The sequence below is a fragment of the Lycium barbarum genome, chromosome 9 (genome assembly GCF_019175385.1).
Source record: "Lycium barbarum isolate Lr01 chromosome 9, ASM1917538v2, whole genome shotgun sequence".
NCBI lineage: Eukaryota > Viridiplantae > Streptophyta > Magnoliopsida > Solanales > Solanaceae > Lycium > Lycium barbarum.
Window position 1 is genome coordinate 114,377,540 of NC_083345.1, and position 13,139 is coordinate 114,390,678.

The window sequence follows — 13,139 nt, forward strand, 5'->3', positions numbered from 1 at the left end:
GCTCTAGAAGACACAGACAAGTTATACGGCATCTTCTATGGTTTACGACCTATAAATGGCTCAACCATTTGCTTCGCCGCCGATGTGGAGTGTTATCCAGTTATTCACTGCCATCATTCTCCATAATTTCTCCATTCACATTTTTTTTTTAAATTCTTTTCTTAAGGTATATTTTCAACAAGTTTCATTTATATGCCTCGAATAACACACTAGAATTTTCTTTTATATGAGAGTGCCTTAATTAAATATATTGTACCTTGTTATTAAGATCCGGGTCAAAATAAGTGTCCACTTATAAATTTAAGAATGCTATAAAATAATAAAGCAAGCAAGAAAAGTATTGTAGAGAAAGAGAGAAGAGAGGGGAATCCTTATTTCTCTTGTTAGGTATTTATTTACAATGAAGGGAACATCTATATTTATAGAGGAAAAATGACTTGATCTCAAAATCACTAACCCTAATATTTCTCCTAAAGATAGACATCCATAATAATAAATAATATTTATAACATTCTCCCTTGGATTTCTATTTGATAGATTATGTGCCTCATTAAAACCTTGCTAGAAAAACCCAGTGGGAAAAATCTAGTGAAGGAAAAAAAATACACATTTCTAATAATACGCTATTTGGTTGCCTCATTAAAAACCTTACAAGGAAAAACCTAGTGGGACAAAAACCTTGAAAGGGAAAAAGAGTACAACGCGTATTATCTCCCCCTGATGAGAACTTCAATCCAAAAACTTGAATCTTCACATCTCAATCTTGAGCACCATCTTCTCGAAAGTTTCAGTTGGTAGAGAGTTGGTGAATAAATCAGTCATATTATCGCTCGAGCAAATCTCTTGCACGTTGATATCACCATTTTTCTGGAGCTCGTGTGTGAGGAACAACTTTAGTGAAACTTGTCTTGTGCTTTTATGGATCCTCTCTTTAGTTGGGCTATGTATGCTGCTGCATCTTCAGTCTTTGGATAGAGTTGCATTGGTATATAATATTATTGAAATCACTCCAAGTGCATTTCTGACTGGCTTTACAAACAGATGTTATCATTATATGACTTGACTGTCATGTAGAACAACATCGTGTGACTATAATCCCTCATAGTCATAGCAAAATATATAAATGCATTAATTGCATAAAGATATGGCACTTCAGGACCAAAAAATTCTGCAAGTTTCTCATTTCAACTTCTTTCAACAGATAATAAATTGCTTTTGAGAACTCTTCAAGAGTTTCAATAATATTCAAGTAATCAACTTGCACCAATAATATGACAGATTTTGATTTTCACAAAGTCATAAGGATAAATAGAGTCATTTGTGCCCTAGTAAGTAAATATTCATTACGGTGATAAAATCGCGTTCACCTTGCTTCACTTAATTCATATGAGAATTATGAACAAATTTCTATAACTTGTATATGCTTCAGGCATTTAAAATTCTTCATGAATTTTCATATAATTTTGTCAAGTGACTCACATAGGTTGTGACAATATCTATTTCTATTTAAATATGTGACATCTTCTGGTGTCTGAACAACAGGTCCAATAAGCTTTACGCTTACCAAGATGCGTCATTTCACTTGATAATAATTTCTATGTTAGCATGCTTTAATAGACGTAAAATTTAGATCCTCACAATCTTTTACAATATTGCGCTATATTGTACTAAAGATATCGTCGACGATATATCATTTATATCGGTTCGCAATGTGACATAACTTATTAAGATCTCATCACTTCCATTGTTTTTAGGTACCTAAATCTCTCATGAGGTTTCATGAAGTGTTATGTCGTAGGCTCTTCAAGAACACATTGCCTCCTTAAAATGATCATTAATCATTTGCTCCTCTTTCTTTTCAATGATTATTGCGTTTGGAACCGATTAGTCTACCACGCTTCATGTATGCTGTAGACTCTGTCCTTCAGGGACATGAATTTAATAGGAGCATTTTGCAGCTGAAATTAGAAATTAATTTTGGGTCAGTAAATGCTTCTAGCATTTGAGTTGAATTATCCTTTAAATGAGGATCATACTAATGATAATTCATAACATATTCCTCAGCTGCTTATTCTCTCCCCCTTATGTTAGAAAAACTAACATATATTCCATCTTCTTTGGGGGGATCCATCTTTAATTTGTGCATCATGGTAGATTAATTAATCATATACCACACATAAAAAACTGTTAGATGGAAATATTTGGTTCCTAACCCTGAACCAATTGTGAGGAGAGAATTTATCATAATTTATTGGTCTGAAGCATACAAGTGATGTTGTATACAATACATCATATCTTAGACCAGCATATGAAGCTTTGTTCTCATAAGCAATGGTTTAGCTATTTATCGGAGGCATTCAACGCCAAACCAGCTTTGATATAAACCAACATTAACAAGATGAATTATCTTGATTACATAATCTGAAAATTGTGCTTTCAACTCAATTATTTTGAGCAACTTTGCATATGTCAAACTGCGGGTTGACAATAAACACACATGTGACCGTCTTATCGATGCATCTATTTAAGACATCACATAACAGGTGAACGGGCCCATATTCACCTTTTATATTATTATTTTTTTCAGAATTTAGGGAATTCAATCCCAACATTAGCCATTATAATCAACTTATCATGAGAACAAGCAACAAAGATAAATTCTTGAAGAATCTTCTAGTTCTTCAATATATGTCAAATACTCAATCATATTTGAATCGGGATGGCCGAACCGCTCATGCCAACTAATAAAATTACTTATACTAGTAAACTTCAAGTTTACCATGCCATGTGCTATTTGTTTTAGTAAACTTCTGGTTTACTATGACATGAATTATTTTTTATACCAATAAACTTCTAGTTTACCGTAACATGTGATTTCATCATGGTTATATTTGTGTAGTACAGTTTGGAGAATAAAGAGGGTAACCATTCACAAACATATTTCTTACCTACTATGGTTTTGAAAATATTTAATCCTCCAATCATTTAAAGCTTCAATATGATAATCATTTACTTTAGTAAACTTCGGGTTTACTACTTGAGTTTCAATCATAAGAACTTTCTATATTACAATCTACAACGAATGACATAATACTATATAAGCTCTTCAGGAGCCTTTAATTTATTCTCCATGATCACATATATTGGACACTACTAGTGTCATGATCTTCTAGACAAATAACTAGCTCTTCTGGAGCCCTTAATTAATTTTGTACAATCAAATATTGCTTAGACACTACTGGTGTCATGAAAGAAAATTTGATTAGATCTTTCCGATGTCATATAAGAAATTAGTAAACGAATTTACATTTAAAGATAATAAATTCATAAATAATGAAAAGTAAACATTATGTTCTAAACTTCAGTTTTTCAAACATCTCCTTTAAGAAGATTCGCTATTAACATATGAATATTTTGTATCTTAGTAGTGACCGCGAAAATATTACATCCTTGGTCAATAAAAATATATGAATTTGTTATTTCCTTCAGGGAAATCAATAACAATTAATCATGTTATATCAATGTGATTACAATAGACATTTTTCTACAAGATGTATTTTCATCAAATTGTGATAGCTTAAAACCTCTTTTAAGATATTGCTACTTCAGGAGCAAATCGAGTCATGTGTATAACGTAGAGAGTTTTTTTTTTCTCTAACATATCTTCAATTATGTAATCACAACAAGCCTTCTGTAATATCCATGATTTAAAAAGAATGGGCACAAACAATAGCTTTATCCAGAAACATTCTATGCAACTCATGTAATGAAAAATATTAATGTCCTTGACGTGTAGTAACATAAGCAACAATATCTACCAAACTGATATGAAGTATATAGCAATAAATAAACGAGACAGAAAACTACGTATCTTTGGGTCAGCAAATAAAACTATAAATTTGGAGTTCAAACCTTTGGGATGATTGGTTAGAGTCTCGCACTGATAACGTGCTATAAAATAATAAAGCAAGCAAGAAAAGTATTGTAGAGAAAGAGAGAAGAGAGGGAAATTCTTATTTCTCTTGTTATGGATTTATTTACAATGAAGGGAACCTCTATATTTAAAGGGGAAAAGTGACTTGATCCCAAAGTCACTAACCCTAATATTTCTCCTTAAGATAGGCATCCACAATAATAAATAATATTTATAACAAAGAAGAAATTAACTTTATTTTTTTCAGATTTGCCCCAATTTAGTCAAGGAAATAATTAAGCATGAGTCTTATTAATTAAGGATAATTTAGTCAAAATACCTATTTTTTCTAGGAGTTAGTGTTTTTAATATTATTTCCCAATTCTAACAATGAAATACAAGATAAAGTTATTGTAATAATATTAGATGTTGATTAAGATGGTGTTTGAAAATAGAATCAGAAGATTACTTGATAGTTAAGTGATATTTATTTGCAGAGGTGAATCTAGGATTTCTGGAACATGGGTTCATCACAAAAAAAAAAAAATATATATATATATATATATATATATATATATATATATATATATATATATATATTAAGCGGAAATTGATCCCTAGTCCCCTAGGTAAATAACTCAACTTTCAACCAAGTGCACCATTTGGTCTTTTGTAGTATGTGTTCCAGTAGGTAGTATTATACTAATTTTAGAAACGGAAAAGGGCCAAAATTACCCCTGAACTTTGGCAAATAGTTCATCCATACCCTTCGTTATACTTTAGGGCCAATTATACCCTTACCGTTATACTATGGGGTCAATTATACCCTTATGTCTAACAGCTGCCACGTGGCATCATCCCAGCCCTTCAAAATTATTTTCCCCTCAAATAATTTTTTACCCACTAAAATAACCCAACCCGACCCGATTTTTTTTCCAGCCAAGGGGTAGTAGGTTGGGTCCGTATCAGTTTGACTGGAAAAACAAATTCGGGTCGGGTTGGGTTATTTTAGTGGGTAAAAAATTATTTGAGGGGAAAATAATTTTGAAGGGCTGGGATGATGTCACGTGGCAGCTGTTAAACATAAGGGTATAATTGACCTCATAGTATAACGAAGGGTATGGATGAACTATTTCACAAAGTTCAGGGGTAATTTTGACCCTTTTCCATTTTAGAAAATATATACATAAAATGCCTAGTTTTATGGTGAGACCATGTGTTCACGTGCTCCAAAAATAAGGCCTAAAATAGCCCCTGTTTATTTGTAAATGTTACTTACTAATATATAGACTTAAAGTAACATATTATAATTAAATTACATCATTTTAAATACATATGAAAAAATAACATATACAAAGTAGGAAACACGCTTAAAAATTATAGTTACATCATTCTAATACTAAATTAATGCAACTTAATCATTTCTTAATTTCTTAAAAAATAAATGTAAAATGTTCAATTATACACAATTTAGTATATTTCTAATGATATTAGCCGAAAAATGTTAGATGTGATCATTTCTTAGCTTTGTTATATCATTTTATATCAATCATATAAAATTATTAATTATCATGATAATTCTGTTGTTATTGAATTACTCATTTCTTCCCAATTTATGTGGCTAAGAATCATTTTTAAGGGAAAAGTGAGAAGTTCAAAACTAAATAGTTTCTAAAATATAAAAATGTAATATTCGTTTTTGGATAGATGATAAAGAAAAGTGTGTCACATAAAATGGAGCAGAAAAAATAATATCGGACGTCCAAAAAATACTAATACCAACCATACCATGCCTAATGACATGTAATATTCAACCCAAATAAATTTCACATCATTGATTTTATATTAAATCAACATTTTAACTAAGTATACCTATAAGTAATCAATGAATATAAAATAGACAAAATCAATATAGAAGGGCGTTATTTAAATATTAACTTTTACTATTTGGAGGTCACTTGTAAAAATTTTATTTTGCATACAATCACTCATTTTTGTAACTTTTAAGGAAATATATAATTTTTTTTATATCTATAATATATAATTTCCAAATAAATTCATAGTAATAAAATCCCCAAATACTTTCCTAGGTAATAAAATTCCCAGGTAAATCCCTAAGAAATACTCCCCTACTATATTCAAATAATCCCCTACTAAATTCACAGCTAAATTCGCATGAACAAAATCCCCATGTAATTCCCTAAGTGATAAAATCCCCAAGTAAATTACCAAGAAATAATCCCCAGCTATATTTGCAGAAACAAGATCCCTAAGTAATTCCCCGGGTAATACAATCCCCCAGGTAAATCCCTAGGTAAATACGCAAGTACCATTCCCTGGGGATTTTCCTACGAGTTCACAAACAAAATATGTTTTTTGTATTTTTGGTTGTTTACTTGCGGAACTACCTACAAAAATGATACTTGGAGATTATTTTTCCAAATAAATCCCTTAGTAATAATTTAATTTGATGCAAAATGTGCTTGTGAATTTACCTGGGGAAATCGTAACCGCGGGTAAATATACAAGCAATTAGGAATTTTTAGATTTTCGCATGAAAATTTGCAGGAATTACATGCGAAAAAAATTCCCAGGTAAAATCCTCATGTAATTCGAGCTTTTCTATTAGTGCACATCTCTGCAATATTTATCTTGTGGATATGTTGGACTTTGGAGGCATCTTCTAAGCTCCTGTTTGGCCATAAATTTTGGGAGCATATTTTGAAGATTTGTTTTCAAATCTTTATTTGGCCATAAAATTTTGACAGATTTTAAAAACAAATCTTCAAATTCCCAAATTCTAGCTCAAACCTGTTTTTTGGGCCAAGATCTATGTTTTGGCCTTTTCAAAAATTTTAAAAACTGCCCCAAACTTTTGTATTTTATATATAAAAAAAACCCATCTATTTATGACCCAACTAATTCTATCTACCATCTTCCTCCATTAAAGTCGTATCTACCATATTTCCGTAATTAAAGCAATCTCTTCTATAAAGTGAAGATTGTTCGTACAATGTGGGAAGATTATATTAAAGAATAGCTAGTTACTACCGTTATTTTTTTTTCTTGCACGGATGGATCTTTGTATTGTAATTTAAATTGTAGTAGCTAGTAAGTGTGTTATTAACAATTCTTATTAAAATATCATGTTTCGCATAATTTGGGATTAGCAAGTACATGTTTTATATGATTGGGTATTCTTGATAGTTTTTAGAACTTATGGGTATAAATAATGTTTTATGTTTTCCAAAACAAAAGGAGAAATATGTTTTGAAAAACTATGGCCAAACACATTTTCAAAACTTGAAAAATTTCACCCAAATTAAGTTTTTCAATGTTTTTTTTTTTTTGGAATGTATGGCCAAACGCTAGCTAAGTAATCACATAAATTGCAAATTTATAATATACTGTAATAATCTTTCTTTGGAAAACATTAAATGATAAAATCGAACTCTTATGTTTGAGGATAGGTCCAAAGTAGTCTCTTAAGTATGTTTTGAGCAGTGTTGGCCCTTCATTTTGTCTAAAGTCACAGTTTTGATCTCCACAATTCATATTCATTAGATTTGATGGTAATTCTAGAAAGAAAAAAAAAAGATTCTAACCTTAAACACCAGGAAAGTCCAATCAAATTAGAAAAAATGCAACACAACAAACTACACCAAACACAAAACTTTTTTACCAAAAATATTAGAAATTACATCTCAAGAAGCTGCATCAGACTCTAGAAATAGATCAAAAATAGCAGAAACAGCAAAAATTATACCTCTAAATGTCAGTCCCGCTAAATTCCCCCCCCCCCCCCCCCTTTTTTTTTTTATTGTTACCGTCAAATCTAACGAACATAAACCGTTAAATATTTTATAAGACCAAAGTGTTAACTTTTGACAAACTTAAAATTTTAAAGGGTTAAAATCGTTCAAAGCATACTTAAGAGACTATTTTGAATCTACCCTCAAATAGAAGAGATCATTTTCTCATTTTCTCATCGAATATACCTTTACCCCCACATGACCTGCTTATGTCACTACACATGTTGGCAGTGCAAAAGTCGGTATTGATTTTGATTAACAATAAAAGGAATCAATGTATGTCCAAAACTCCAAATTGGACACTTCAAACTATCAACAAACTATAAGAACCACACTTTCACTACAGTATTTTCCCATCCTCGAAAAACTCTCTTCTTCCTCTGAGTAAGAACTTTTGTACGGATTATTCCTTAAGAAGAACGAACGATCTTCCACGAAGTACTGGAACAATTCTGTAACTCAAGTACGATTTTAGATTGTAAAACTTATGATATGGTTCGTATATTTAACATGTGATTAAACTGTTGACGAGTGAAAGAATTCTAAAGAATTACATACATGCTCTTGATTGATTTTCCTTCAGCTATCAACTGAGAGAGAAAGTGTCAAAAGATGACCACATACAGAGCTCATTGCTTAATCTTGCCATATCCAAGCCAAGGTCACATAAATCCTATGCTCCAATTCTCCAAACGTTTACAATCCAAAGGTGTCAAAATCACAATAGCAACCACAAAATCCTTGTTGAAAACAATGCAAGAATTGACAACTTCGGTGTCAATCGAGGCAATCTCCGATGGCTATGATGATGGTGGTCGAGACCAAGCAGGATCTTTCGTGGCCTACAGAACAAGATTCAAAGAAGTTGGCTCGGATACTCTGGCTCAGCTTATTAAGAAGCTAGAAAATTGTGGATGCCCTGTGAATTGCATAGTTTATGATCCATTCCTTCCTTGGACAGTTGAAGTTGCAAAGGATTTTGGATTAGTTAGTGCTGCTTTTTTCACACAAAATTGTGCAGTGGATAACATTTATTACCAGGTACATAAAGGTGTCCTAAAACTTCCACCTACTCAAGTTGATGAAGAAATATTAATTCCTGGATTTTCAAGTCCAATTGAGAGTTCAGATGTACCTAGCTTTGTTATTAGACCTGAAGCAGCAAGAATAATTGAAATGCTGGTGAATCAATTCTCAAATCTTGACAAAGTGGATTGGGTACTAATCAACAGCTTCTATGAGTTGGAGAAAGAGGTAAGAGATTCTATTTATCTTTTGCTGTTCTGTTTATCTGTCTCTTCTATTTGGAACTTAATTTGTTGGCTGTTTATATGTTCCTTAATATTCGCATCCTGATAAGGGCGGAGTCAAAGCATCGGAGTTTTTTTTAAACCCCCCTCCCCCGAGCTCGCCCTTTTGGTGACTCAAAACCTTCGGGTTATAGGTACAGTCGAACCCAATAGCTTTTTTCACCCTATTTTTCTTAAAAATTCATTGAATATGTATAAAATAATTAATTTAGAATTTAGTAATTTAAAAAATTAGAATCTAAAACCCATAAACTTCAAATCTTAACTATTTTATATTAGATTAACACAACCAGTCAGAGATATACTCCATTGGATTCCAAATATTAGTCCTTTTGACTAATTGAATAATTCTTATAAATAAGGCTATATATTAAGCATCTTTCTTAAAGTGTGTGCAAAAACTCTAAAAGAAATATTGAGATCGCACCATTAAGAGATTTTATTTGTTGCCATAAAAAATTGCACAATTTTTAAATGGTCGCGTCCGAACTTTTGATCTCTTTGCTTATAAATATTTACAAATTTTTAAATTTATTAACCATTCCACTGTTATTCAGGGTAATATAATTTTAAAAATGGTTCAAATATAATATATTCCCTACATAAAGGGTTAAAAACATATATTTAATTAATAGAAGGTTAAATCTAACAAGTCATATATTATAAGGACCAACTCAGAGTTTACCAATAATTGAGAGACCAAAAGTGCTATTATCTCTAATTTTTTCGGTGGCACGGAATTAGGAAATAGCAGCGGATCTTAGCTCTTTTCACGAATCCGCAGCAAGAAGACGCAGATATTTTCACGAAGAATAAGCTCTTAGCATTGTACAAAATATTTAAATAGTTACAGGAAATCTTATTCTGTTTCTATTGTTTGGCATGTAGGTAATTGATTGGATGTCCAAGATTTATCCAGTCAAGACAATTGGACCGACAATACCATCCATGCACCTTGACAAGAGGCTAACAGATGACAAAGAGTATGGCCTTAATGTCTTCAAGCCAATGACAAATGAGTGCCTAAATTGGTTAAATCATCAACCAAATAGCTCAGTGGTGTATGTATCATTTGGAAGTTTAGCCAAATTAGAAGCTGAGCAAATGGAAGAATTGGCATGGGGTTTAATCAATAGCAACAAGAACTTCTTGTGGGTAGTTAGATCAACTGAAGAATCCAAACTTCCTAAGAATTTTTTAGACGAATTAAAATTACTAAGTGAGAATAAAGGCCTAGTTGTTTCATGGTGTCCACAATTACAAGTTTTGGAACATAAATCAACAGGGTGTTTTCTGACTCACTGTGGATGGAATTCGACTTTGGAAGCGATTGGTTTGGGAGTACCAATGTTGACAATGCCACAATGGACAGATCAACCAACAAATGCAAAGCTTGTAAAGGATGTTTGGGAAATGGGAGTTAGAGCCAAGCAAGATGAAAAAGGGATAGTTAGAAGAGAAGTCATTGAAGAATGTATAAAGTTAGTGATGGAAGAAGAGAAAGGAAAAATGATTAAGGAAAATGCACAGAAATGGAAGGAATTAGCTAGGAAAGCTATGGAGGAAGGAGGAAGTTCGGACAAAAATATTGAAGAATTTGTTTCCAAGTTGGTGACTATTCCCTCGTTAGGAAACTGATTTTGTATTTTGCAATTTCTTTTTCTGATTGAAATAGCAAAATTTGGAGTGAATAACTTAAAAGGCCATTGAACTATAGCAAATGTCTCACTAAAGTCATTTATGTTTGTTTTGTATCAAAAATGTTATTCAAGTTAGACTAGTTTACCTATAAAGTCATTATATCCAAAAAATTAAAGAAATAATTACATAACCCTCCCGCAAGTTTGATTTTGTAACAGTGACTTCCTTTGTGATTTACTTTGCTCTCTTATTTTTTAATGATAATTTTTTTTACCTAATTATTATAATATAAAACATTTAATTTAACCAATTTGTCCTTTAGGATATTTTCTTTTGTGTTTTATGAATTCTGCAGGATATAATTTATTCTTTAATTAATTGTGAATTCTAAAGAATCTTAAAACCCCTCTTTTTTTGTGATAGAGCGTTATGAATTTGTGAAGAATTTAGGTTGGGGTAATATTGGAGTATCTAAGCTTGTAAGAGAAAATAAGAGCAAAACGTTATTTGCTGTGATCGTTACATATTGAACCATATGATATATCTGAGGAATTTTGCTAATAAGCTTCAAAATATTAAATAAATAAAATAAAATGAGAGAATTAAAAGAAGTATTACACGTTTTGTTCTATGATTGATAAATAAATTCTGACAGGTTCCGATTGGCCACCTCTAATTTCTCTAAAGAATCAATATATCTTTAATTAATTTAAATAATGAAGATTAAATTATCAAGTTTCGTATACAGAAGTCCTAATATTGTATGCCTATATTTGTACCTTAAATTTGTATAAAATTCATTTTTTCAAAAATATAATAATAGAATGTTTACAAAGTCAATTAAAAAAAAATCCTGAAGGTCAAATTAGTTAAACTAATATTTTATATTAATAATAATTAGGTAAAAAAAATTATCATAAAAGATTGAAATTAGAGAGGCAAGTAAACCATAAAGGATGTAAGTGTTACAAAATAAAACTTGGGGGAGATTTGTGTAATTATTTCTTTAGTTTTTTTGGGATACAATATAAATTAGTCTAACTTGAATGACATTTTTGATACTATATAAACATAAGTGACTTTAATGAGACATTTGTTATAGTTTAATGACCTTTTAAGTTATTCAAATTCGACCGAATCTTATTTAATTTCTCCCTTTTTTTCATTTCTTTTGGTAAGGTAAAGCAATTTTTAGCTGATAAAGTAACAAGTTGTAATGTGTTGTTTATCAGATTTGGATAGTTAGGTATGGATTAGTAAGGTGTGATGGTCAATGAGTCACTCTCAACTTATTTCTTAGATGATTGGATGCTTTATTTGCCATCCGACCTTTAGTGAATTTTTGGATGTAATTAACTTGAGTTTTGTGAATTTAATTTACAAATTTTTGAATAAATGAAGATGGCCAAATAATTTTGGATCAAATTACCGGAATTAGGCCCGATGTTACTTTATGCTAAATAAACTATAGATATGTTGGATCCAACTCCTCTCCAGTAGGAGCTTTCATCGGTGGGTACATAAGATTTTTCATACATGATGTTGACACCTAATTTTTGACCTCCCATAATTTACTTTAATTACTCAGATTTCTTGGAAAATAAATAAAATAAGTTATGCGCCTTAAAGGGTTTAAATAATTTTTATAAATTACTCAGAACAAGATTTTAGTCCTTTAAATTGATGAAAGGTTTTTCATGACATCACAAAGTTGTCTAGAAATTAATTGGAGTTTTATGACATTTATAAGATACTTATGATTTAATCAAAGAGAAAAGGGCATTTTGTTTTAAAATAATAATTATTATTTAATTGTTAAAATTGTCAAAAATCAAAATTACCAAATACTTTGAGTAATTTAAATAATTAACCATTTCACTATTTAATCTTTGTTTTTTTTGTTTTTTTGCATGATTGTGTGTTTGGTCAAAACTTATGTATAATTATCTATAAATATTTTAATTAGCTAATTAAGTGGTTCTTATTGCAAATTGAGGTTTAAATTATTTTGTTATTGCCACAATTAATTTAATCAGTTCATGGTTCAAGGAAATTGGATCAATTTTGTAAAATTAGCCTTTTAATTTTTAAACTTGCTAATTAGGCCAAATATGGCCATAGTTGAAATGACCAGCTAAATTAAAATCAATTAAGGCCAAATTTGGCCATAATTGAAATAATTAGTTGGATCAGAATCCATTAGGGCCATGTTCGTAATTTTAGGCCTACTAACATAATCTGGCCAATTTTAAAACTATTTTTTGTAAAATAATTATGTCCTAATTTTATCTAATTAAAAATATTATCAATATACATATATAAGCATATACCATGTATACATATATATGTATACAAAATAAAGGCCCCTTTTAATTTCTGAAAATCTGGACTGAGTCCAGCCTAAACCAGGCTGAGACCTGGCCCAGATCATTAAAACGATTAAAGGGGTATCCCCCCCCCCCT

The 13,139-nt window shown here is 30.8% G+C and overlaps 1 protein-coding gene across 1 annotated transcript; it reads left to right on the forward strand.

The window, feature by feature from the left end:
* Positions 1-8,030: 8,030 nt before the first annotated feature.
* Positions 8,031-10,891, forward strand: LOC132609506 (UDP-glycosyltransferase 74G1-like). The gene is made up of 3 exons (XM_060323520.1): positions 8,031-8,188; positions 8,309-8,979; positions 9,924-10,891. The coding sequence occupies exons 2-3, from the start codon at positions 8,338-8,340 to the stop codon at positions 10,671-10,673; spliced, it is 1,392 nt and encodes a 463-aa protein (XP_060179503.1). The 5' UTR covers positions 8,031-8,188; positions 8,309-8,337; the 3' UTR covers positions 10,674-10,891.
* The last annotated feature ends 2,248 nt before the right edge of the window (positions 10,892-13,139 follow it).

Coding starts and splice junctions, on each gene's coding strand:
- LOC132609506 (XM_060323520.1), top strand. CDS start 8,338: ATGACCACATACAGAGCTCATTGCTTAATCTTGCCATATCCAAGCCAA. Junction 8,980..9,923: donor TCTATGAGTTGGAGAAAGAG/GTAAGAGATTCT, acceptor TTTGGCATGTAG/GTAATTGATTGGATGTCCAA.